General features: G+C 47.7%; 1 protein-coding gene and 1 long non-coding RNA gene across 9 annotated transcripts in view; one reads left to right on the top strand and one right to left on the bottom strand.

Moving 5' to 3' along the window:
- LOC130276175 (uncharacterized) overlaps window positions 1–1,323 on the bottom strand; it is a 37,258-nt gene extending 35,935 nt beyond the window's left edge. For both annotated transcript variants that reach the window (XR_008845035.1, XR_008845036.1), the window contains exon 1: window positions 1,193–1,323. This is a non-coding gene — a long non-coding RNA (uncharacterized LOC130276175). The remainder of the gene's footprint in view (window positions 1–1,192) is intronic.
- Window positions 1,254–24,255, top strand: part of DCAF1 (DDB1 and CUL4 associated factor 1) — a 55,144-nt gene continuing 32,142 nt past the window's right edge. Inside the window, exons 1-6 of one of the 7 annotated variants that reach the window (XM_056525169.1) lie at window positions 1,460–1,553; window positions 6,050–6,140; window positions 9,674–9,790; window positions 9,911–9,987; window positions 17,001–17,074; window positions 17,207–17,320. In XM_056525169.1, the coding sequence (XP_056381144.1) occupies window positions 9,681–9,790; window positions 9,911–9,987; window positions 17,001–17,074; window positions 17,207–17,320 (375 nt within the window). In that variant the 5' untranslated portion in view covers window positions 1,460–1,553; window positions 6,050–6,140; window positions 9,674–9,680. Of the gene's footprint in view, window positions 1,380–1,425; window positions 1,554–3,285; window positions 3,309–4,563; window positions 4,709–6,049; window positions 6,141–6,377; window positions 6,471–9,673; window positions 9,791–9,910; window positions 9,988–17,000; window positions 17,075–17,206; window positions 17,321–24,255 lie in introns of those variants that run through there. The other 6 variants (XM_056525166.1, XM_056525167.1, XM_056525171.1 and 3 more) reach the window with 6 other exon arrangements.

Genomic DNA, 24,255 nt, shown 5'->3' with positions numbered 1-24,255 from the left:
GTGTATTCAAAAGGAATAGGACATATAAAGGAAGGACTTATACTTCTCCTCCCTTATGGATCCACTTCTGACTTTGGCTCAAAAACTGCAGTGGCAGTATTCCAAAAACTGCCAGAAAAAAAACAAGTGGAATCCTAGCCTTAAGGGTTTATTCCTGCCGTTTTTTCTTTGGTGTTTTTTTCCACTGCATTTTTATCATTACAAGTCATGTGATTTATTCATTAAGGGGGAGATTTATCAAAACCTGTGAAAACTTGCCCCGTTGCCCATAGCAACCAATCAGCTTGCTTCTTTCATTTTTATGAAGGCCTGTGAAAAATGAAAGAAGCGCTCTGATTGGTTGCTATGGGCAACTGGGCAAGTTTTCCTCTGCACAGGTTTTGATAAATCTCCCCCTAAGTGACTCAGGGATTTTTATAGAAGAAATGGGGAAAAAATGCCAATGTTAGATCCACATAGCGATTTTCCTGGTGAAAAAACAAGAGCAACTTAGCTTTAGGCTTATTTTGCATGGATTTTTTGGACCTGAAAAAAAAAAGAAAAAACACACAAATACATGCCCCCTTATTGATGCATTTTTTTCGTATTTTTTTCCTTTGATGTTTTAAATCCTGCATTTTTTTTCACTACAAGTCTTGTAATTCATTCAAGTGACTCAAGGATACTGACGAATTTGGGGGATAAAACGCCAATTTAAAACACCATACCCTCAATAGGCTGCGATTTTGTTAAAATGCCACAAAAGGGTGAAAAAATGGCAAAAGAAAAAAATGATCCGTGGGTCTAATGTTTCAAACTTCCATATTGACCTCCAGATAACATCTGGCTGTAGTGCATTTTGGGGCGTTATTTGTTGGTAGAAGAATCCACTTGGATTTCCAACACACTGGAGGGGAATTTAGCAGAAGTCTAGGTAACACTACTGAGATATTGTAATGACAGCTTTCTGTGAGCTGCAGTGTAGCCATGGAAACAGCATGGAGGTGTAAGGTCTTATGTCAGTGTTTCCCAGCCAGGGTGCCTCCAGCTGTTGCAAAACTACAATTCCCAGCATGCCCGGACAGCCTTAGGCTGTCCGGGCATGCTGGGAGTTGTAGTTTTGCAACAGCTGGAGGCACCCTGGCTGGGAAACACTGTCCTATATATTCCTTGTACGGTCGGAAATTAATTTGGAAAACATATACGTAACTACCTGCCCCTCACAACATGGCCGGACCTATAAACGAGATGCCGCCCCTATCCTTGCGTCACGACAAGACTACACTACCAATAATGCTGTGCGCTCACTGGTCTGTGGAGGGAAAGAGAAGGCGCGCAGGACGGTGACGTGAGAACTGTGCGACACAAGAGCCGAGAGCGTGAGAGACAGAGGCCGAGAGGTGAGAAACGCCGGCCCCGGGGGCCAGATAACTGACGGGCGGGAGATCGAGGGAAGGAATATGAGACATAACGAGAAGGGAGGGCAGACCGGGACTGAAGAGGGGATAACGGAGCCCTGCTAAGTGGAGACAGCGTCAAAGAAAGAGAGGGCCACAATGCAGGGGAATAGACAGGTTCTCAGAAAAAGACCTTTATAATGTTGCTGTGAGCAGAATACAGTCCTGATACAGGAGAAGAGGCAGGGTGTGAGGAAGAGACAGACCTGATACAGGAGAAGAGGCAGGGTGTGAGGAAGAGACAGACCTGATACAGGAGAAGAGGCAGGGTGTGAGGAAGAGACAGTCCTGATACAGGAGAAGAGGCAGGGTGTGAGGAAGAGACAGTCCTGATACAGGAGAAGAGGCAGGGTGTGAGGAAGAGACAGTCCTGATACAAAAGAGGCAGGGTGTGAGGAAGAGACAGTCCTGATGCAGGAGAAGAGGCAGGGTGTGAGGAAGAGACAGTCCTGATACAGGAGAAGAGGCAGGGTGTGAGGGAGAGACAGTCCTGATACAGGAGAAGAGGCAGGGTGTGAGGAAGAGACAGTCCTGATACAAAAGAGGCAGGGTGTGAGGAAGAGACAGACCTGATACAGGAGAAGAGGCAGGGTGTGAGGGAGAGACAGTCCTGATACAGGAGAAGAGGCAGGGTGTGAGGGAGAGACAGTCCTGATACAGGAGAAGAGGCAGGGTGTGAGGGAGAGACAGTCCTGATACAGGAGAAGAGGCAGGGTGTGAGGGAGAGACAGTCCTGATACAGGAGAAGAGGCAGGGTGTGAGGAAGAGACAGACCTGATACAGGAGAAGAGGCAGGGTGTGAGGAAGAGACAGTCCTGATACAAAAGAGGCAGGGTGTGAGGAAGAGACAGACCTGATACAAAAGAGGCAGGGTGTGAGGAAGAGACAGACCTGATACAGGAGAAGAGGCAGGGTGTGAGGAAGAGACAGACCTGATACAGGAGAAGAGGCAGGGTGTGAGGAAGAGACAGACCTGATACAGGAGAAGAGGCAGGGTGTGAGGAAGAGACAGACCTGATACAGGAGAAGAGGCAGGGTGTGAGGAAGAGACAGACCTGATACAGGAGAAGAGGCAGGGTGTGAGGAAGAGACAGACCTGATACAGGAGAAGAGGCAGGGTGTGAGGAAGAGACAGTCCTGATACAGGAGAAGAGGCAGGGTGTGAGGAAGAGACAGTCCTGATACAGGAGAAGAGGCAGGGTGTGAGGAAGAGACAGTCCTGATACAGGAGAAGAGGCAGGGTGTGAGGAAGAGACAGACCTGATACAGGAGAAGAGGCAGGGTGTGAGGAAGAGACAGTCCTGATACAGGAGAAGAGGCAGGGTGTGAGGAAGACAGTCCTGATACAGGAGAAGAGGCAGGGTGTGAGGAAGAGACAGTCCTGATACAGGAGAAGAGGCAGGGTGTGAGGAAGAGACAGTCCTGATACAGGAGAAGAGGCAGGGTGTGAGGAGAATGCATTCCTAATACAGTGACCCCCCGACATATGATCATTTCAACATATGATGGCCTCTCAGAGCCCATCGTATGTTGAAGGCAGCATCGACATATGATGCTGCTGCTGCTGTGTGTCGGGGCCATCGTACAAACAGCTATCTAACAGCGCTGACAACTTCAGCAACTGACAGATAGTTGTTTAATGTGCCCCGTGTGCCCCGTTCTGCCTCCTGTTACTCACATGCTGTCCTGCTAACTCATACAGGCTTCCACTGTGAGCTCCGTGTAAGCCCCGCCCCCCCAGTGCAGCTATAGCCAATAGCCTGCAGCATCTTGCTGCAGGCATCCAATGAGCTGCTGGCTGCCCTCCCCTTCCTTTCCTATAGAGCTGTAGTCGGCAGGATTGTAATGGAGGACATTCTGTCCCCCCTGAAGGTATTTAAAGAACTGTACAGTACTGTATGCGATGTCACACATCACATACAATACATATACACACTATACACCCCATACATCAATGTTTCCCTATCAGTGTGCCTCCAGCTGTTGCAAAACTATAACTCCCAGCATGCCCAGACAGTCAGTGGCTGTACATTCAAGCTGGGAGTTGTAGTTGTGCAACAGCTGGAGGCACCCTGGTTTGTTAAACACTCCCCATACACTCCACATACAATGGTCATCCCAGAACCAATTAGCAGTTTCCATAGAGATATGTATTCAACATACAATGGTTCCGAGGCCCCAGAACCAATTACCATTTTTACATAGACATATGTACTCGACATATGATGGTTTCAACATATGATGGTTCTCCTGGAACCAATTAATATCATATGTTGAGGGACCACTGTACAGTAGAAGAGGCAGGGTGTGAGGAGAATGCATTCCTAATACAGGAGAATAGGCAGGGTGTGAGGAAGAGACAGTCCTTATACAGGAGAAGAGGCAGGGTGTGAGGAAGAGACAGTCCTTATACAGGAGAAGAGGCAGGGTGTGAGGGAGAGACAGTCCTTATACAGGAGAAGAGGCAGGGTGTGAGGGAGAGACAGTCCTTATACAGGAGAAGAGACAGGGTGTGAGGGAGAGACAGTCCTAATACAGGAGAAGAGGCAGGGTGTGAGGGAGAGACAGTCCTTATACAGGAGAAGAGGCAGGGTGTGAGGGAGAGACAGTCCTTATACAGGAGAAGAGGCAGGGTGTGAGGGAGAGACAGTCCTTATACAGGAGAAGAGGCAGGGTGTGAGGGAGAGACAGTCCTTATACAGGAGAAGAGGCAGGGTGTGAGGGAGAGACAGTCCTTATACAGGAGAAGAGGCAGGGTGTGAGGGAGAGACAGTCCTTATACAGGAGAAGAGGCAGGGTGTGAGGGAGAGACAGTCCTAATACAGGAGAGGAGGCAGGGTGTGAGGGAGAGACAGTCCTAATACAGTAGAAGAGGCAGGGTGTGAGGGAGAGACAGTCCTAATACAGGAGAAAAGTCAGGGTGTTAGAATAGGTTCCTAATACAGGAGAAGAGGCAGGGTGTGCGGAGAATATGTTCCTAATACAGGAGATAAAAGTTTGAATCACCCCCCCCCCCCCCATTACCTATTTTTTAATTAAAATAATGAAATAAAGAATAATAATATATTGCGGTACCGCCGCGTGCGTAAATGTCCGAACTTTTAAAATATAAGATTAACTAAAAAATTGTTCATTTTTGGTAACTTCATATACCATAAAAAAACTAATGAAAAGCGATCAAAAAGTCCCATCAAAACAAAAAAAGGATAAACTACAGACCATGGTGCAAAAAAATTAGTGCTCCTATACCCCGGTATGCAGAGAGAAAAAAGGTATAGGGGTTAGAAGATGACAATTTTAAGCAATTTTGGTGCATGTAGTTCTAATTTTTTTTTTTTTTTTAGTAAAATAAGTTGTATGGACCTACAGAATAAAGATAAGGTGTCATGTTTACCGAAAAGTTCACTGCAAAGGAACGGAAGCCCTAAAATTTAAAAAAAGGCTTTTCTTTTTTCACCCCACAAATAAGTAAATTTTTTTGCCGCAGATTGTTATAAAACAAGTGATGTCATTACAAAGTAAAATTGGTGACACAAAAAACAAGCCCTTATATGGGTCTGTATGTGCACAATTAAGAGTTATGATTTTCAGAAAGAGAGGAGGAAAAAAACGAAAGTGCAAAAACGAAAAACGAGTCCATAAGGTGTTAAAGGGGTACTCCCCATAGAAACCTTTTTTTTTTTTTTTTTTAAATCAACTGGTGCCAGAAAGTTAAACAGATTTGTAAATCACTTCTATTAAAAAATCTTAATCCTTCCAGTACTTTTTAGGGGCTGTATACTAAAGAGAAATGCAAAAAAGAAATGCATTTCCTCTGATGTCATGACCACGGTGATCTCTGCTGACCTCTGCTGTCCATTTTAGGAACTGTTCCTAAAATGAACAGCAGAGGTCAGCAGAGAGCACCGTGGTCATGACATCAGAGGAAATGCATTTCTTTTTTGGATTTCTCTATAGTATACAGCCCCTAAAAAGTACTGGAAGGATTAAGATTTTTTTAATAGAAGTGATTTGCAAATCTGTTTAACTTTCTTGCACCAGTTGATTAAAAAAAAAAAAGTTTTTCATGGGAGTACCCCTTTAAGGCCAGAGTGGGCCATTTCCATAAGGGGTTAACTCTTGGATACCGTTGTAAACCTGCTCCAATGAACCATCACACAGACCTTTTTGTGTTAAGATTTTGGTTAGTTCTGCTGGCAACTATTGCTCAGAATGATTTCTGTGTTGTTTGCTGCATTTACAGGGTTTTTTTTTTTTTTTTTTTTGCTCATCTGTTTTGTGTCCCGAAGCCATGTTCTAACACCTGGTGAATCCCACCTCTCCAGAATCTAAACAAGGTTTCACTTCTCTCCCCGTGTGTGCAGTGTGGTTGGTGTCATCTAGAGGATATTGGGTGTTGGACCCTTACTTTGCTGGGACCCTACATCAACAGCGGTCCTCCCCTACCTCTCATCTGCCTTTTTCTTTTACATAGTTACATAGTTAGTACGGTTGAAAAAAAGACATACGTCCATCAAGTCCAACCAGGGAATTGAAGGAAAGGGTGTAAGGGGATAAGGGGAAGGGATGTAGTTTTATAATTCTGCATAAGCATTAATGTTGTTTTGTTCCAGGAATGTATCTAATCCTGTTTTAAAGCTGTTAATTGTTCCTGCTGTGACCAGTTCCTGAGATAGACCGTTCCATAAATTCACAGTTCTTATGGTAAAGAAGGCGTGTCGCCCCTTTAGACTAAACCTTTTCTTCTCCAGACGGAGGGAGTCCCCCCTCGTCCTTTGGGGGGGGGGGGGGTTTAACCTGGAACAGTTTTTCTCCATATTTTTTGTATGGGCCATTTATATACTTATATACGTTTATCATATCCCCCCTTAAACGTCTCTTCTCAAGACTAAACAATTGTAACTCCTTTAATCGCTCCTCATAGCTAAGATGTTCCATGCCCCATATTAGTTTAGTCGCACGTCTCTGCACCCTTTCCAACTCCGCAGTGTCCCTTTTATGGACTGGTGACCAAAACTGAACAGCATATTCCAGGTGAGGCCGTACCAATGCTTTATAAAGGGGGAGTATTATGTCCCTGTCCCTTGAGTCCATGCCTCTTTTTATACATGACAATATCCTGCTGGCTTTGTGATTCATGTTCATGGATCATCTTGATGTCCCCTATTACCTGCAACAAAATCTGTTGAGGTGTCTGGAGTAATTCATACTAGTTTTTTCTCTGCCCCTGATGGTAATTGTGTAATGATGACCTGTATGTGGTGACCTGAGGAGCTTGTATGCACAAGCTGGGAATTTTTACTTGTGAACTTTGTGCTAAATATTGTAACCCCTGATGTGTATGGGCAGCCCTGGTTTAGGTAGAAGTGAGCACAGCGTCAGATCATATGTCTGCAGCTGGCTCTGCTATATCCTTCTTCTGTAACACAGAGAGATTTCGCAGAGTTTAAGAGACCTCTACAAATGCTTCATTCATTGTGATTTCTCTAGGGAGACTGCAACACATGAGTACTGTTAAAAATGTACATCCCTGGTGTGTGTTCTCATGTCAAGGCAGCGCAGGGATCTTTTTTCATATAAACCTACAGTCTGTTGTCATTTTGTATCAGCCATTTAAATGGGCACTGTCAGGTACAAAAACCTTTTTACATCTTGGCAAAACATTAACCTTTCTAATATACTTAATAAGAATTTTTTTTTTTTTTTATAGAAATCATGGCTTTGTCCAAGTTGAAGCTCAGGCATGGACAAAGTCCAGTACATGAGGGTGGGCTAGCACTTCTCTGTGCTCTCTCCTGTGTGATAGGACAGGAGAGGGCACAGGGGAGTCCCATCGGACAGGAGAGGGCACAGGGGAGTCCCATCGGACAGGAGAGGGCACAGGGGAGTCCCATCGGACAGGAGAGGGCACAGGGGAGTCCCATCGGACAGGAGAGGGCACAGGGGAGTCCCATCGGACAGGAGAGGGGACAGGGGAGTCCCATCGGACAGGAGAGGGGACAGGGGAGTCCCATCGGACAGGAGAGGGGACAGGGGAGTCCCATCGGACAGGAGAGGGGACAGGGGAGTCCCATCGGACAGGAGAGGGGACAGGGGAGTCCCATCGGACAGGAGAGGGGACAGGGGAGTCCCATCGGACAGGAGAGGGGACAGGGGAGTCCCATCGGACAGGAGAGGGGACAGGGGAGTCCCATCGGACAGGAGAGGGGACAGGGGAGTCCCATCGGACAGGAGAGGGGACAGGGGAGTCCCATCGGACAGGAGAGGGGACAGGGGAGTCCCATCGGACAGGAGAGGGGACAGGGGAGTCCCATCGGACAGGAGAGGGGACAGGGGAGTCCCATCGGACAGGAGAGGGCACAGGGGAGTCCCATCGGACAGGAGAGGGCACAGGGGAGTCCCATCGGACAGGAGAGGGCACAGGGGAGTCCCATCGGACAGGAGAGGGCACAGGGGAGTCCCATCGGACAGGAGAGGGCACAGGGGAGTCCCATCGGACAGGAGAGGGCACAGGGGAGTCCCATCGGACAGGAGAGGGCACAGGGGAGTCCCATCGGACAGGAGAGGGCACAGGGGAGTCCCATCGGACAGGAGAGGGCACAGGGGAGTCCCATCGGACAGGAGAGGGCACAGGGGAGTCCCATCGGACAGGAGAGGGCACAGGGGAGTCCCATCGGACAGGAGAGGGCACAGGGGAGTCCCATCGGACAGGAGAGGGCACAGAGGAGTGCTAGCCCACCCTCACTTACTGGACTTTGTCCATGCCTGTGCTACAGCTTGGACAAAGCCATGATTTTATAAGCCATTATTTCAATAAAAAGGAAATACCTTATTTTTCGCTCCTTGAGATGCACTTTCTCCCCAAAAGTGGGAAGGAAATGTCTGTGCGTCTTATGGAGCGAATGTCTGTGCGTCTTATGGAGATTACTGCCCCTCCCGTACTATAGCGGGAGCTGTTAGCTCCCGCTGCACCATCCAGCATCCCCTCACCTTTATCAGACGCTGTTCCAGTCTTGCAGAGTGTGCGCTGCGAGACGTCATCCACGGCAGGCCGGCACGATGACGTCACATCATCGCGCCAGCGCCCTGAGATCTCGTTCCCGTGGCGCACTCTCTCTGCAAGAATAGAGCAGCGTCTGATAAAGGTTAAAGCAAATAAGGAGAAGCTGCTCGGGCGCAATATCATACAGGGAAGGGCACATAATGGGGGTGGGAATATGTTAGGAGCACATGTCAGGGGTTGAATAATTATTCTGTTATAGTTTATTAAATATTTTAGTACCCATTTGGTGCAAAAAAATACGGTACATTTTCTTACGAACTATGTTAGAAAAGTTAATGTTATAGTAGACATAAGTTTTTGAATTTGACAGTGCCCATTTAAGGCCCCTTTCACACTACAGGTATCATCCTTCTTTTTTACTGCCATTATTTTACAATAATAGATAAAAAAAAAAAAAAACAGATGAAATAACTGGTAATAACGGATGATGATTGATGACCATCATCCGTAATTTTTAATGTTTTTTTTTTCTTTAAAAACCTGATGTTCATCCGTTTTTTTTTATTATTATTTTTTTTAATCAGGTTTTTAACCCTTATTTTGTAAAGCTGCTCAGTACTAAAACCGTATGTTAAAAAAACCTGACAATAACTGATAACGGATGTTTTTTTTTAATTTTTTTTTTTTGAACATCCGGTTCCCATAGACTTTAATGTTAAATCTTAACGTCCAGTTTTTCACCTTTTTTTTTCCTTTTTGCCAGACCAAAAATTAGTGCATGCACCGTCTTTTGTGTTGACAAAAATAAGTGACATTAGTAAAATGGACATGGCTGATGCAAAAGGATGTTCAAAAAAGCCCATTGACATGAATGGGATTTTCTTGACGGACATTTTCTGGACTTTTTGCCGGGAGTGTTTTTTTTTTTTTTTTTTTTTTTTTTTTTTTTTTTTTTTACAAGATGATACCTGTAATGTGAAAGGGGCCTAAGGCTGAGGAGATGATGACTATAGGACAGATGAATATATTTATTGGGATGAGTTACAAGAATGTTAGATTTAATTCTTAATTTGTCCTCACTGATGCTTCTCCACATTTTTATATTGTTATTTTTACAAATGTGTATATAGATGGAACTGTAACAGGAATATAATTATATTTGGGGTCAGTAGTCTTCATCAGCTTGTGTAGAAGATCTGGATCCATAAAAAAAATTTCTTATTTTTTTATTCAGTACAGCCATGGCGTCCACGGGGACTCACGTTGACTCCAAAGCAGAGCTGACGTCCCTGTTGGAACAGTGGGAGACAGGCCATGGCAGTGGGCATGACATGGTGCCCAAATTAACCAGGTAAGAAAATTGAAAATGCTGCAAGTGACTTGGTAGTTCCAAATTAAGTCACAGACTGTGTCTTGAAATATTATTTGACCTGTAGTAAAGCATTGAGACTCTAATCGTTTTTATCCCTAGGATGTCAGAATTGATTGAGAAAGAGACAGAGGAATATCGCAAGGGAGACCCTGACCCCTTTGATGACAGACACCCAGGTCAGTGTATGTTAATCAGTAGGGATGCACTAATGTTTTGGCAACTGAAACATATCAGCTGAAGATGATATTTTCTGCCTGGAGCCGAAAGAAGAAAAAAAAAAAGGGCCACAAATATTGAGGGCATGGCTTAACCCCTTAAGGACTGAGCCCTTTTTCACCTTAAGGACTCAGCCATTTTTTGCAATTCTGACCACTGTCACTTTAAACATTTATAACTCTGGAATGCTTTTAGTTATCAATCTGATTCCGAGATTGTTTTTTCGTGACATATTCTACTTTAACTTAGTGGTAACATTTTGTGGTAACTTGCATCCTTTCTTGGTGAAAAATCCCAAAATTTGATGAAAAATTTGAAAATTTTGCATTTTTCTAACTTTGAAGCTCTCTGCTTGTAAGGAAAATGGATATTCAAAATATTTTTTTTTTATTCACATATACAATATGTCTACTTTATGTTTGCATCATAAAATTGACAAGTGTTTACTTTTGGAAGACACCAGAGGGCTTCAAAGTTTCGCAGCAATTTTCCAATTTTTCACAAAATTTTGAAACTCGCTTTTTTTCAGGGACCAGTTCAGGTTTGAAGTGGATTTGAAGGGCCTTCATATTAGAAATACCCCATAAATGAACCCATTATAAAAACTGCACCCCCCAAAGTATTCAAAATGACATTCAGTCAGCGTTTTAACCCTTTAGGTGTTTCAGAGGAATAGCAGCAAAGTGAAGGAGAAAATTCACAATCTTCATTTTTTACACTCGCATGTTTTTGTAGACCCAATTTTTGAATTTTTGCAAGGGGTAAAAAGGAGAAAATTTTTACTTGTATTTGAAACCCAATTTCTCTCGAGTAAGCACATACCTCATATGTCTATGTTAATTGTTCGGCGGGCGCAGTAGAGGGCTCAGAAGGGAAGGAGTGACAAATGGTTTTTGGGGGGCATTTCACATTTAGGAAGCCCCTATGGTGCCAGAACAGCAAAAAAAAAAAAAACACATGGCATACCATTTTGGAAACTAGACCCCTCGGGGAACATAACAAGGGGTAAAGTAAACCTTAATACCCCACAGGTGATTCACAACTTTTGCATACGTAAAAAAAAAATAAAAAAAATTCCCTAAAATGCTTGGTTTCCCAAAAGTTTTACATTTTTAAAAAGGGTAATAGCAGAAAATACCCCCCAAAATTTGAAGCCCAATTTCTCCTGATTCAGAAAACACCCCATATGGGGGTGAAAAGTGCTCTGCTGGCGCACTACAGGTCTCAGAAGAGAAGGAGTCACATTTGGCTTTTTTGAAGGAAATTTTGCTCTGGGGGCATGCCGCATTTAGGAAGCCCCTATGGTGCCAGGACAGCAAAAAAAAAAAAAAATGGCATACCATTTTGGAAACTAGACCCCTCGGGGAACGTAACGCCCATGTGAGTGTACCCTGTACGTTCACATTGGGGGGGGGGGGGAAACGTCCAGCTGTTGCAAAACTACAACTCCCAGCATGTACGGTCTATCAGTGCATGCTGGGAGTTGTAGTTTTGCAACCGCTGGAGGCTCAGTTTTGGAAACAGTGGCGTACCAGACGTTTTTCATTTTTATTGGGGAGGGGAGGGGGGTTGTATAGGGGTATGTGTATATGTAGTGTTTTTTACTTTTTATTGTGTGTTATTGTAGTGTTTTTAGGGTACAGTCGCACGGGCGGGGGGTTCACAGTAGTTTCTCGCTGGCAGTTTGAGCTGCGACAGAAAATTTGCCGCAGCTCAAACTTGCAGCCGGATACTTGCTGTAATCCTCCGCCCATGTGAGTGTACCCTGTACGTTCACAGTGGGGGGGGGGACATCCAGCTGTTGCAAAACTACAACTCCCAGCATGTACGGTCTATCAGTGCATGCTGGGAGTTGTAGTTTTGCAACAGCTGGAGGCACACTGGTTGTGAAACACAGAGTTTGGTAACAAACTCAGTGTTTTGCAACCAGTGTGCCTTCAGCTGTTGCAAAAGCTACAACCCCCAGCATGTACGGACAGTGGAAGGGCATGCTGGGTCTTGTAGTTATGCAACAGCTGGAGGCATACTACTTTGGCTGGGGATGCTGGGGACTGTAGTTATGCAACAGCTGGAGACACACTGGTTTGCTACATAACTCAGTGTGCCTTCAGCTGTTGCAAAACTACAACTCCCAGCAGTCACCGACAGCCAACGGGCATGCTGGGAGTTGTAGTTATTCAACCAGCAGATGCACTACTACAACTCCCAGCATGCACTTTAGCTGTTGGTGCAAGCTGGGAGTTGTAGTTACACAACAGCTGAAGGTACACTTTTCCATAGAAAAAATGTGCCTCCAGCTGTTGCAAAACTACAAGTCCCAGCATGCCCATAAGGGCATGCTGGGAGTTGTGGTGGTCTACCTCCTGCTGTTGCATAACTACAGCTCCCAGCATGCCCTTTTTGCATGCTGGGAGCTGTTGCTAAGCAACAGCAGGAGGCTGTCACTCACCTCCAACGATCCTCGCCGCATAGGTCAGTCCCTCGTCGTCTCCGCCGCGGCCGTCGCTCCTGGGGCCCCGATCCCAACATTGACGCCGGGGATCGGGGTCCCCAGCACCGGGGGTCGTCTTCCCGCACCCGCTCACGTCCTCCGGAAGAGGGGCGGAGCGGGTTGCGGGAGTGACACCCGCAGCAGGCGCCCTGATTGGTCGGCCGGTAATCCGGCCGACAAATCAGGGCGATCGTGAGGTGGCACCAGTGCCACCTCACCCCTGCAGGCTCTGGCTGTTCGGGGCCGTCGGAGACGGCCCCGAACAGCCTGTAATTCCGGGTCACTGGAGACCCGATTGACCCGTAATCTGCCGCAGATCGCTGGACTGAATTGTCCAGCGATCTGCGGCCATCGCCGACATGGGGGGGCATAATGACCCCCCTGGGCGATATGCCCCGATGCCTGCTGAACGATTTCAGCAGGCATCGGGCACCGGCCCCCCTCCGGCTAGCGGCGGGGGGCCGGGATTTGACAGGACGTACTCAAACGTCCTGAGTCCTTAAGGACTCGGAAAAGGGGACGTTTGAGTACGTCCTGCGTCCTTAAGGGGTTAAAGGAGGGGGGAGGGGTGCAGCTTACAAAAGGGTCAGGGCTTACAAGGCATGCGGTGTAAGATTTCAGCATTGCCCAACACTTTACTGGTGCTCAGCAGCTCTTACATCAGTTTTCAAGGAACCGGCACCCAAGGCCACTGAGACCACTCGATCTCCAGCAGTAATCACTCAGGATGCTTCAGTTCTGTCTTGTAGTTTTCTGTGACATTACTTACGGTAAGTTATAGTGTAACATTATGCATTGCTCAAAAAAAATAAAGTAATATGAAAACCAAAAAAACAGACAGACAGATGCGCATCTAAGCGCAATTATCCTTATTAAAGGAAAAAAGTGAGAAATGGGTCTAAATGTGCTCACCTATAAGTGTTGCGCTATGAGCACAACACCACAGCTCGCTTGTTCTCACAGTAAGTGGTATATGGAGGAGTGCAGCCTGCACTGGTCCCGTGTCAAACTGGTGGAGGACAGTCAAATAGATCCAAGTGGTGGAAGAAAAATCTTCTGATGAAGTCGTGCAGTCAGCGGCGCTCTCCTCTCAGTAGGGACGGGCTAGTGGATAATACCCGGCAAGGAACAGACTTATAAAACAACAAACAGTTTATTTTACAAAGGCATGCGAACAACTTGTTTCGAGGGGTGGGACCACGTCTTCGTCTAGGACCGCTGCAGAGCAATAACTGTTTCAGGGCATTCTGGGAGTTGTAATTAGTCAATAATTTAAACTGGGGTCCCAAAAGCGTAACAGATCTACGCCATAAAGAACAATTAGAAAAACACATGCATAATGTGCATAATGATCCAAAGATATTGACAAGATACTTTATTAAACAGATATGCTCCAATAAGACATACCTTTAAAAATATTAGCGGAATGGAGTAATCGCATAGGTGCTGTAGGAACCGAATAACAAGTGGGGACTACGCACTTAGCATACAGCCTGATAGGAAGTATAAATGTAATCAATCTGCATCATAACTATAGGGACCATACTGGTTGCAGTGCATTAAAGATAAGTGGCACAGTGCATAAGACATATAAATTACAGTGGTCTGAAAGAAGGCTACGTATATAAACAGGGATGTGGAAATCCTATTGCCCGACGCCCGGGACAAGTAGTTTTGGGCGCTGGGCAGGTGATTTTTTTTTTTTTTTTTTTTTATAGATTGAGCCCTGTATCGGGCAAGCAGGGACAGACCGACTTCCCCCTTATTTTTCTTTAATGCCCGTGTGAGGTGCAGGAGCCTATGCAAGTCTGCACCTCACACCGGTGCTCAGTGTATGGAGGGGGCAGTGGCGGCCCCCAGTTGATTTCAGTAGCCGGGGGCCGCTGCTCAGAGCCCCCCCCCAGCCGGTGTGAGGGGATCTCGCCTCGCAGCTGAGCCCGAGCAGAGCCAATTAAGCCATGCCCCTCACCCCCCTCCCGGAGGATGGAGAGCGCAGCTCTGCATAATACAGGAAGACGGGGAGAATGAGGACGTACACAGCTCCTCCCTCCCCTGCTCTGTCTACACAGGACCTAATTCATCACGGGAAGGTTTCAAGTATTCACAGGGGAAACACAGAGCAGGGGGAGGGGAGAGGACATGTGTGTGAAGGAGACTGCACAGGCTGTGGATTTCGCCTCACACCGGATCAGGTGAGGAGGCCGAGCATGCAGGCGGAGGGAAGGGTGGTTGTATATGTATGATTAGGGGGGTGTATGTGTCATGTGTATATATGTGTATGATGTGTGGTGGGTAGCGGTAGGTGTATGTATAATGTGTGCATATGTATGGTGTATGTGTCGTGTGTATGTAATGTATGATATAGGGGCAGCGGCAGGTGTATGTATGATGTGTGCATATGTATGGTGTATATTTATGGTGTGAGTGTGTATATATGATGTGTGTGTGTGTGTGTGTATGTAATGTATGATGTGGGGGGCAGCAGCGGGTGTATGTATGTATGTATGTATGTAATGTATAATATAGGGGGCAGTGGCCCGGTGTGTGTGTATATGTGTATGCATGTATGTTTTGTACAGGAGCGGACTGACAAGTGCTGCTGCCTGTTGTGCTATCTAATTTTATTTATTTTTAGTGGCTTCTGGCCACCCGCACTGAATTGCATCCCCAGAATCCCACCCCCCTTCATACTCGCCCGATGACCAAGAGCCCCATGGATGCACGCAAACACGCCCGAACCAAAACTACAACTCCCAGCATGTTACACCATAACCTAAACTGTAGAACTATAAAGTTCAACATGCTGGGAGCTGTAGTTTTGGTTCGGGTCAGCTGCAGAGCCATAGGCTGCATCAGGGCATGCTGAGTGTTGTAGTTACTAACTGCAATTCCCAGTATTCCTTGACACATCCTATGGCTCTGCAGCTGACACGAACCAAAACTACAACTCCCAGCATGTTACACAATAACCTTAACTGTACTACTATACAGTGCAAAACATGCTGCAACACCCAAAGAACCATAGGCTGTATCAGGGCATGCTGGGAGTTGTAGTCATATACTAACTAAATGCAGCTTCCAGCATTTTCTGACACAACATTAGAGTAAATAAAAGGCACCATATAAACTGGAGAAGCAGAACACCCCCCCCCCCCCCCCTCCAGTAACACAGCGTTGTTCACTGTTACCCAATCAAAAGACTCCATATATAAGTCCCCATGAAGACTGAAAAATAGTGATTTAAAATATTTTAAGTGCGTATATATGTGAATAAGCCCCTTTCCTAATAAAAGTTCTGATAATAAATGGTTCCGATAAAAACTACAGATCACTGCACATAAGATTATAGTTATATTGGAGTTATAGGGGTCAGATTGGGGGGCTTGCCTCGGGTATAAAAGAAGCTAGCTACAGCTCTCCCGCCGCTAATAGCCTGGCATGCTGTGATCGCTGTGGCCGCTATTAAACCATAAGATCACCGCTGTTAAAGTTGACAGCAGTGTCTAAAGGGATCTTTTAACCATCCCTGGTGGTCTAGTGAGGTGGATCGTACTATTTTGGTTGAAATTATTTTATCTACCAGGACAAGTGGATTTTCTTGAGGGACAAGTAGATTGTGTTTCGCTTTAGTCCCTTGGACAAGTATTTTTTTTTTTAATTTCCACACCCCTGTATAAAGAAGTATGCATAGACAAATCGCAACATCATTACCACAATGGAGAGGAATACACGTGCGAGCCTCCACCACCGAACGTTTTGCTCAAGTCTTCATCCAGGGCAAAGCGGTATGCTAAGTGTGTAGTCTCCACTTGTTGTTTGGTTCCTACAGCACCTTTTGCTATTACTGTTACTCAATAATATTTTTAAATGTATGTCTTATTGGAGCATATGTGTTTAATAAAGTATCTTGTCAATATCTTTGGCTCATTATGCAATTATTTTTTGGTGTTTTTCGAGTTGTAATTAGTAACGAACTGCAAATTCCACCATTCACTGACACGGCCTTTGCAGCTGACCCAAAACTAGTACTACATTTATTGAAATGTATTTTTTTTTTTAAGTGGGCGGGGCAAGTCATTTTTAGTTTTGTTTCTTCGTCAAACATCCAAAGTTTTTGGTTTCAGACCATAATTTTTATTTCCGTGCACCACTATTAATCATTATTATATAATTTTGCAGTTGTGTGCACACCTGGCTTCATACAGTAGTAACTCTGTTCTACTTTTCATATATATATATTTTTAAAGTGTTATCCAGGATTAGTAAAACAGAGCTTAACAATACCATCACCATAGCTGTCCTCAGGTTGTGTGTGGTATTGCAGCTTAGTTCTATTGAAGTGAATGGAGACAAGTTATAATACCACAGACAACCTGAGAACAGATGTTATGCTGTTTTTGGAAGAATTTAGCTCTGTTTTTCTTATCAATTCCTGGATAACCCTTTTAATTCATTAATGTCTAATAATATTGTATTTTTCAGGTCGAGCAAACCCTGAGTGCATGCTGGGACATCTCCTACGCATTCTCTTCAAGAACGATGACTTCATGAATGCAGTAAGTCCTTTATTCCTCCTTATGAAGAGGAAGGGACAAATAATTGTTTTGTACAGTTTATAAGAAATACTTTTTATTTTTTATTTCTCTTCTGTTTACTTTTCATGACATATAGTCTTTGTTTTCCAACAGCTGGTTAACGCCTATGTTATGACAAGTCGTGAGCCTCCACTAAACACGGCCGCCTGCCGACTATTGCTGGACATAATGCCAGGGCTTGAGACCGCTGTGGTGTTCCAAGAGAAGGTGCATGCATTCTCCTTTGACCTTTGCTACAGTGATTCTATATTTCTGTGATCAACAAACCCCTTTTCTCATTCAGCTCCATTGGGGAACACAGGAACCGTGGGTATATCTTGCTGCCACTAGGAGTCTGACACTAGGCATACAAAAAAGTCAGCCCTTCCCAGCAGGGTATACCCTACCTACTGCCTTAGAGACACTCAGTTTTAGCTTAGTGTCATAGGAGGCAACACGGGCCTGGATTCCTCCAGGCCTGGTCTTTTTATTATTTTTTAGTGTTCGTGTTTAGAATTTTTTTCTTTTCTAGGTAGGGGCGACAGGAGCATGGCGCTGCCTGTTTCCCCACATGTGACTGAAGGGCACGGTTCCATAGAGTATGGTCCGTTAACCCTTCCTCGCCACCGGCCAGCACCAGGTCTGTACCTTGGGTCCGGGTCGCCTATTGCCTCTGCCCGCTTAAAGAAGCCTGGCATGATGCAGCAGGCTTAGTCTGGCGAAGACTTCTGGGGACAGAACTTCTCAGGAGGCAAGTATACCTCCATAATCAGGTGAGTTCCTACACCCCTCACCCCCTCCATCTACTAAGGCTCCTCAAGGGTTACTCAGGGAAATGACTTTATTCCAGTTGGGGGTAGGGGCATTGGGGACCTGTGACTATTTTGGGGCACTGGCCGCGACCATCATACTGTGGGCTACAGCCCCCCACACTTGGTGAGGCAGCTGCCGGCCCCTCCGGTCTGGATATGTATCCCCGGCAGCCGTCCCCGCAGTGGAGACGGCTGCTGGCTTCTCAGTGTCGGGGCAGCGTGTTCGGCCGGGAGCCAGGCCGCTAATTTAGATTGCGGCTTCGGCCTGGTCCCGGCCTAGTGTAGTTCCGCCCCGCGGGTGGTCTCGGCTGCTACTCACTCCGGCAGCTGTCCCCGCAGAGTGAGACGGCTGCTGGCTTCGTGGTCTTCAGGGCGGCTTTCGGCTGGGAGTCAGGCCGCTACTTTAGGTCGCGGCTTTGGCCTGGTCCCGGCCGAGTGTAGCTCCGCCCCCTTCCCGCGCTCTCTGAGCGCCCAAGCATTACAGCGCTGGCACGGGGAGGGCTGGTTTAGCCTATCGGGCGGCAGCGCGGGCACACCAGGCTGTCTCAGCCTCTCCCGTGCTAGCGCGCGGTAACTCCTCCCCTTCGGTATCACGTGACTCGCTCCTGGTCCAGCACTGCTTCTTCACAGACGCTGCTACACTCTGCTCCTGTGGGTCTCCCATCCCTGCCTCTCCAGCCGGCTGTCCTGTATTCCGTAGGTGTCGGGATGTCAGTCAGTAACCTGGGTGAGCTAGTTCCAGTTCTTCTGTCACTAATTGGCTGTGCTTGGCAATGTCTACCCCCAGCATTGAACCTTCCCTCAGACAGGCGGCCCCTGCCTTGGTCACTTACTATGCTTGTACAGGGTGTAAGGTTAAGTTTTCGGGGGGTTCGGCTGTACCCACTTGTTCTGCCGGCTCTTCCTCACGCCCTGCTCCCCCTGCCCAAGATGGTCCTTCGGTGTCTGTGGTCCCTGATCCGGCCCCAGTTTGGGTGTCTTCCCTCTCCCAAACTATCTCAGACTTGACGCAGGTTTCCAAGGAGGTAGCATCGGGCTTAAGGCAGTATTCCTTGCGTCCCTCTCGGGAAGCGAGTACGGCGTCTTCGGACCGTCGACGCTCCCACAGACGTCCATGGGTTTTTATCCTGACTCATCTCCTGATAACAGGTGCCGCTCGCGCTCCAGGTCTCCCGTTCCTAGGCAGCGTTCCCGGTCTCGCAACCGCTCTCCTAGGGGCCGTTCCCCGAACTACCCTTCTAGATCCCCGTCACCTAGATCAAGAGCCTCCACTAACCGTTCCGGATCCCCGAGTGAATTGGCGGATTCAGACCCACATTCAGATTCTGAAGAGCTGTCCTCCATGTCTGACTTGGTGGACAGCTTGGTGTCTGCAGTCAGGGACACCTTCCATGTACAAGACCCTGGACTTTCGGACCCTGCTCCTGAAGTTTCCTTTTCCCGTACTCCTCGCTCTCCTAAGTTTTTCCATCCTCATAAGGAGTTTGATGTACTTCTGGAGAATGCCTGGATGCTTCCAGAGAAGCTCTTCCAAGGCACTAAACGGCTAAAGACTTTGTGTCCATTCCCTCAGGACCTTATCTCTAAATGGACCGTTCCACCATCTGTGGACCCCCCCCAGTTCCCCATTTATCCAAATCCACCACTCTACCGTTGGCGGATGCCGCTTCCTTTAAGGATCCCGCTGACAAGCGGGTCGAGAATTTGTTAAAGTACGCGTTTGAGGCAGTGGGATCCTCCCTGCTCCCAGCCTTCTCTTCAACCTGGGTCGCGAAGGCCTTAGCGGTGTGGGCTTCTCAGCTTCGTCAGGGACTATTGTCCGGGGCCTCCCCGGATGATCTGGCTGAAATTGCTTGTCCGATGCCAAACGCAGGCGAATATTTATGCCAGCTTTCGTTGGAGTTTGCTCGCTGTGCGGCTGTCGTGGCTGGCAACCTAGTCGCCATTCGTCGCTCCATGTGGCTCAAAGCTTGGACCGCCGATTTGGCTTCCAAGAAATCTCTGACGGCAATGGCCTTTACTGACGGTCGCCTTTTTGGGAAACGGTTAGACGACGTCATTTCTGAGGCTACGGCGGTAAAAGTTCTTTGCTTCCCCAGAACAAGGCTCGCCGCACTGCGGCACGTGGGGTTTTTCGTAAGTCAACCTCCTTTCGCTCCCTGGGTCAGGGGCGCCAGGAAAAATCGAGCCCCTCGCAGGGTAAGCAGGGCCCGTCCTTCAAGCTTCGCTCCTCCTGGAAGCAGGATAATCATTCCAACAGTTTTCCCGCTAAATCGGGAAACCCACAAACCTTCCTCGACCTGAAGGGGCGCCCCCACCGGGGACTACGTCTCAGGTGGGCGGTCGCTTACTTCTCTTTCGGAACGTCTGGTTGGCACAAGTCCAGGACTCTTGAGTTCGGGACGTAATCTCCGACGTTTACCGAATCGAGATCACTTCTTTTCCCCGGGATTGTTTTTTTTCGGTCCCGGCCTCCTCTTTCACCTACTCAGGCCGCAGGTTTTCATTCTGCCATTCGCACTCTGCTGCAACAGGGTGTCATTGTGCTCGTTCCATCTCAGGACCGTTTCAGGGGTTTCTATTCAAACCTCTTCATTGTGCCCAAAAAGGAGGGTTCAGTCCGTCCGATTTTGGACCTGAAACTCCTCAACCAACATCTTCGCCACTTCCGTATGGAGTCGCTACCGTCGATCGTGGCATCCATGGATCAGGGCGAATTCCTGTCTTCAGTGGACATTCGGGATGCGTATCTAGACATCCCGATTTTTCCTCCGCATCAACGTTTCCTCCGCTTTGCCGTTCCGCAGGGTCACTTTCAATTTGCTGCTCTGCCCCTAGGCCTGGCCACGGCCCCCCGGGTTTTTACCAAGGTTCTGGCGGCTGTCATGGCCATTCTCAGGTCCCGGGGGGTGTCTGTCCTTCCTTACCTGGACGACCTGCTTATCGAGGCCCCGTCCCGGATACAGAACGAGGAGAGTCTCCACATCACCCTGCTGACCCTAACCAGCTTCGGGTGGCTGATCAACGAGGAGAAATCCAACCTTTCTCCCTCCCCGGTCTCTGGTCTTTCTGGGCCTCCGGTTCGATACCGGGAGCGCCCGAATCTTCCTCCCTCGTGTCACGATCACACCCTATCGGTCCAGCCAAGACGCTAGAGAGAGTGTGATGGTGCAAGGGTTAAAGCTGCCAGACCTCTGGGTATCCACTACAAGTCCCAGCAAGTCACCAAATTAACCCTTAGATAAACGTGTTTCACCCGAGCTGCCTTCAGAAAGGTGAGCTCATGTATTTAGAGATCAAAGACCAGAGCTGATTAATTAAACATTTAATCTGATAAAAGGTATCACAGTGCTATGCATAAAAATAAACAAATGACATACAGTTACAAAAATGTATGAAAGAGTTTAGCAAGACAAGTTCAGAAAGCAAAAATGAAGTTCTTACAGCACGATGATATTAGCAGTCCATGAGAGAGAGTGAGGCTCCAGCTGTTCTTAGGATGGTCTTGTCAGCTTGTTCCACAGCATTGAACACCCTGAGTCTAGCATGGTTTTTAAATATATCTATCTCCTTTTTGGAGCGACTCCATTCCCCCCCTCCCCTCTGATCCCACCAGGTGGGGGCATCTCTTATCTCATATATGGGACCAGAGACCCCTTACATCCTGCTGCTTCAAAGGGCCTTTGACTTCAAAAGAGGAAAACAGCAGACAGGCCCCAATTGACTGCAATACACAAAAACAAAGGATACACCGTCTGAATGACCCCTCACCCCCCAGGTCTTAGTTTATACATAGATGCAATTATAAAACACATGTATGTTTCTATATTCAGGCCTTGGGCCTGACTCCTCCGGACAAGCGGAGTGCTCTGCTGTCCGGCGTTCGTCACTTGAGACGCCCGCATCCAGTGTCCATTTGTGCCTGCATGGCAGTGTTGGGCAGAATGGTTTGCACAGTTCCGTTGCCGTCCGCTTCAGTGGGCCATTCGGTCCCTTTGGGATGGATCCCCCCCCTGTCCTTGGACCACCGGATCCGTCTGCCCACTTCGGCTCGCCAGTCTCTTCTTTGGTGGCTCCACTCTCCCCTCCTTCAGAGCGGCCGCTCGTTTCTACCGTTGCACTGACTGGTTCTTACGACGGATGCGAGCCTCCTCGGCTGGGGGGGTGTTCCAAGCTTCGTGGCAAAGTCGAGAGATCCTCTGGCGCTGGCCGCGGACGCCCTCGTCCTTCCCTGGTCTCGGTTCACTCTCCCGTACCTGTTTCCGCCAATTCCCCTCCTTCCCCCGAGTGCTCAGGAAACTCAAGGCGGAAGGCGTATCGGCCATCCTAGTTGCTCCGGATTGGCCCCGCCGATCTTGGTACGCCGATGTGGTTTGGCTCGTGGTGGACGTTCCCTTTCGGGTGCCAGATCGTCTCAATCTTCTTTCTCATGGTCCTCTTTGCCACCCCAATTCACAGCCGCTGCGTTTGACGGCGTGACGGTTGAAACCGTGGTATTGAAGGCTCGCGGTTTCTCACCTGGGGTTATTCGCACTATGCTCAGGGCACGTAAGCCATCCTCGGCGAGGATCTACCATAGGACTTGCCGGGCTTATTTTTGCTGGTGTGAGGCCCGCTCTCTTTCCCCGGTTCGTCTTTCTCTGCCGAACCTTCTGGCGTTTCTGCAGTCGGGTCTTGACACCCTGGCTCTTGGTTGTCTCAACGGTCAAGTGTCGGCGCTGTCTATTCTTTTTCAGCGGCCTCTAGCTTCTGACTCATCGGTTCACACCTTCCTCCAAGGAGTAGCTCACTAGATTCCTCCCTACAGATCCCCCTACTCCCCCTTGGGACTTGAATTTGGTCCTGAGTACCTTGCAATCCGTTCCGTTCGAGCCTATCCGTGATATTCTCTTAGTTTCCTTTTATTGGAAGGTCGCCTTTTTGGTAGCTGTGACCTCGATCCGTCGGGTATCGGAATTGGCAGCTCTTTCTTGTCAACCTCCCTTCCTGATTCTTCATCAAGACAAGGCGGTACTTCGGCCGGTTCCTTCTTTTCAACAGAAGGTGGTTTCATCCTTTCATCTGAACGAGGATATCGTTCTGCCTTCCTTCTGCCCTGCTCTGTCTCATCCTAAGGAGCGTTCTCTCCACACTCTGGATGTGGTCCGCGCCTTATGAATTTACCTCAAGGCCACCTCTTCTTTCCGACGGTCGAAGTCGCTGTTTTACCTTCCGGAAGGCCGACGCAAAGGTTTGCCGGCTTCTAAGGCCACCATCTCCAGGTGGATCCGGTCCGCCATTTCTGAAGCGTATCGTTCCAAGGGGAAGGATCCTCCCTTTCGGGTTACGGCTCACTCCACTCGCTCTGTGGGGGCCTCTTGGGCGGTCTTTAACAGCGCTTCGGCCCTACATGTGTGTAAGGCGGCTACTTGGTCTTCGGTGCACACGTTCACCAAGTGCACACTTCTGCATCCGCCGACGCCTCTTTAGGGTGTAAGGTTTTGCAGGCAGCGGTGGCTCTGCCGTCCGCTTGATTCTGGGTTACACGGTTCCCACCACGGGGACTGCTTTGGTATGTCCCACGGTTCCTGTGTCCCCCCAATGGAGCTGAATGAGAAAAGGAGATTTTTTTTACACTTACCGTAAAATCTTTTTCTCAGAGGCTCCATTGGGGGACACAGCTCCCCCCCTGTATTGTTAGTTGTGGTCTGAGAGTTGGTCGCCTGTCAGTCTGTTGGTTCATTTGTTTTGACTGGGCTCCCTCCGGACTCTGTATTTTTTCGGTTCCTTCTATTGCTTTGGGACTAAAACTGAGTGTCTCTAAGGCAGTAGGTGGGGTATATCCTGCTGAGAGGGTCCGACTTCTTTTTTGTATGCCTAGTGGCAGTAAGATATACCCACGGTTCCTGTGTCCCCCAATGGAGCCTCTGAGAAAAAGATTTTACGGTAAGTGTAAAAAAATCTCCTTTTTCTATGGAGACTTCAGTGTTTGCTTTAACCTGTTAAGTACATAGGATGTACCGGTACGCCCTGAATACTTAAGTGGCTTTGAAGCGAGTACAGGAGCTGCACTTGCTTCAGAATCAGAACAGTGTCGGCTACTATCAGTAGCCAAAGACTCGCTGCTAATGACAAGGCAAAGGTGATTCCGCCGCTGCCACTCATTAATTCTTTAGTCTAAAGTGAAACATCTGTGGTAACTCAGAAGGGCTCAAAGAACCCCTGCAACATGATCACGGGGGTTCAGTGAGATAAAATGGTGAAAGAGGGACACCTTACCTTCCTCCTGCTGCTGATTGCCGATTCACTGATGTAGCCTGGCTTAGCCATGCCATATCAGTGGATTGCCGATCACACTATGTAATGCTATGC

The sequence above is a fragment of the Hyla sarda genome, chromosome 6 (genome assembly GCF_029499605.1).
Source record: "Hyla sarda isolate aHylSar1 chromosome 6, aHylSar1.hap1, whole genome shotgun sequence".
NCBI lineage: Eukaryota > Metazoa > Chordata > Amphibia > Anura > Hylidae > Hyla > Hyla sarda.
Note: the sequence above shows the minus strand (reverse complement) of the source record. Positions and strands in the feature narration are given on the sequence as shown.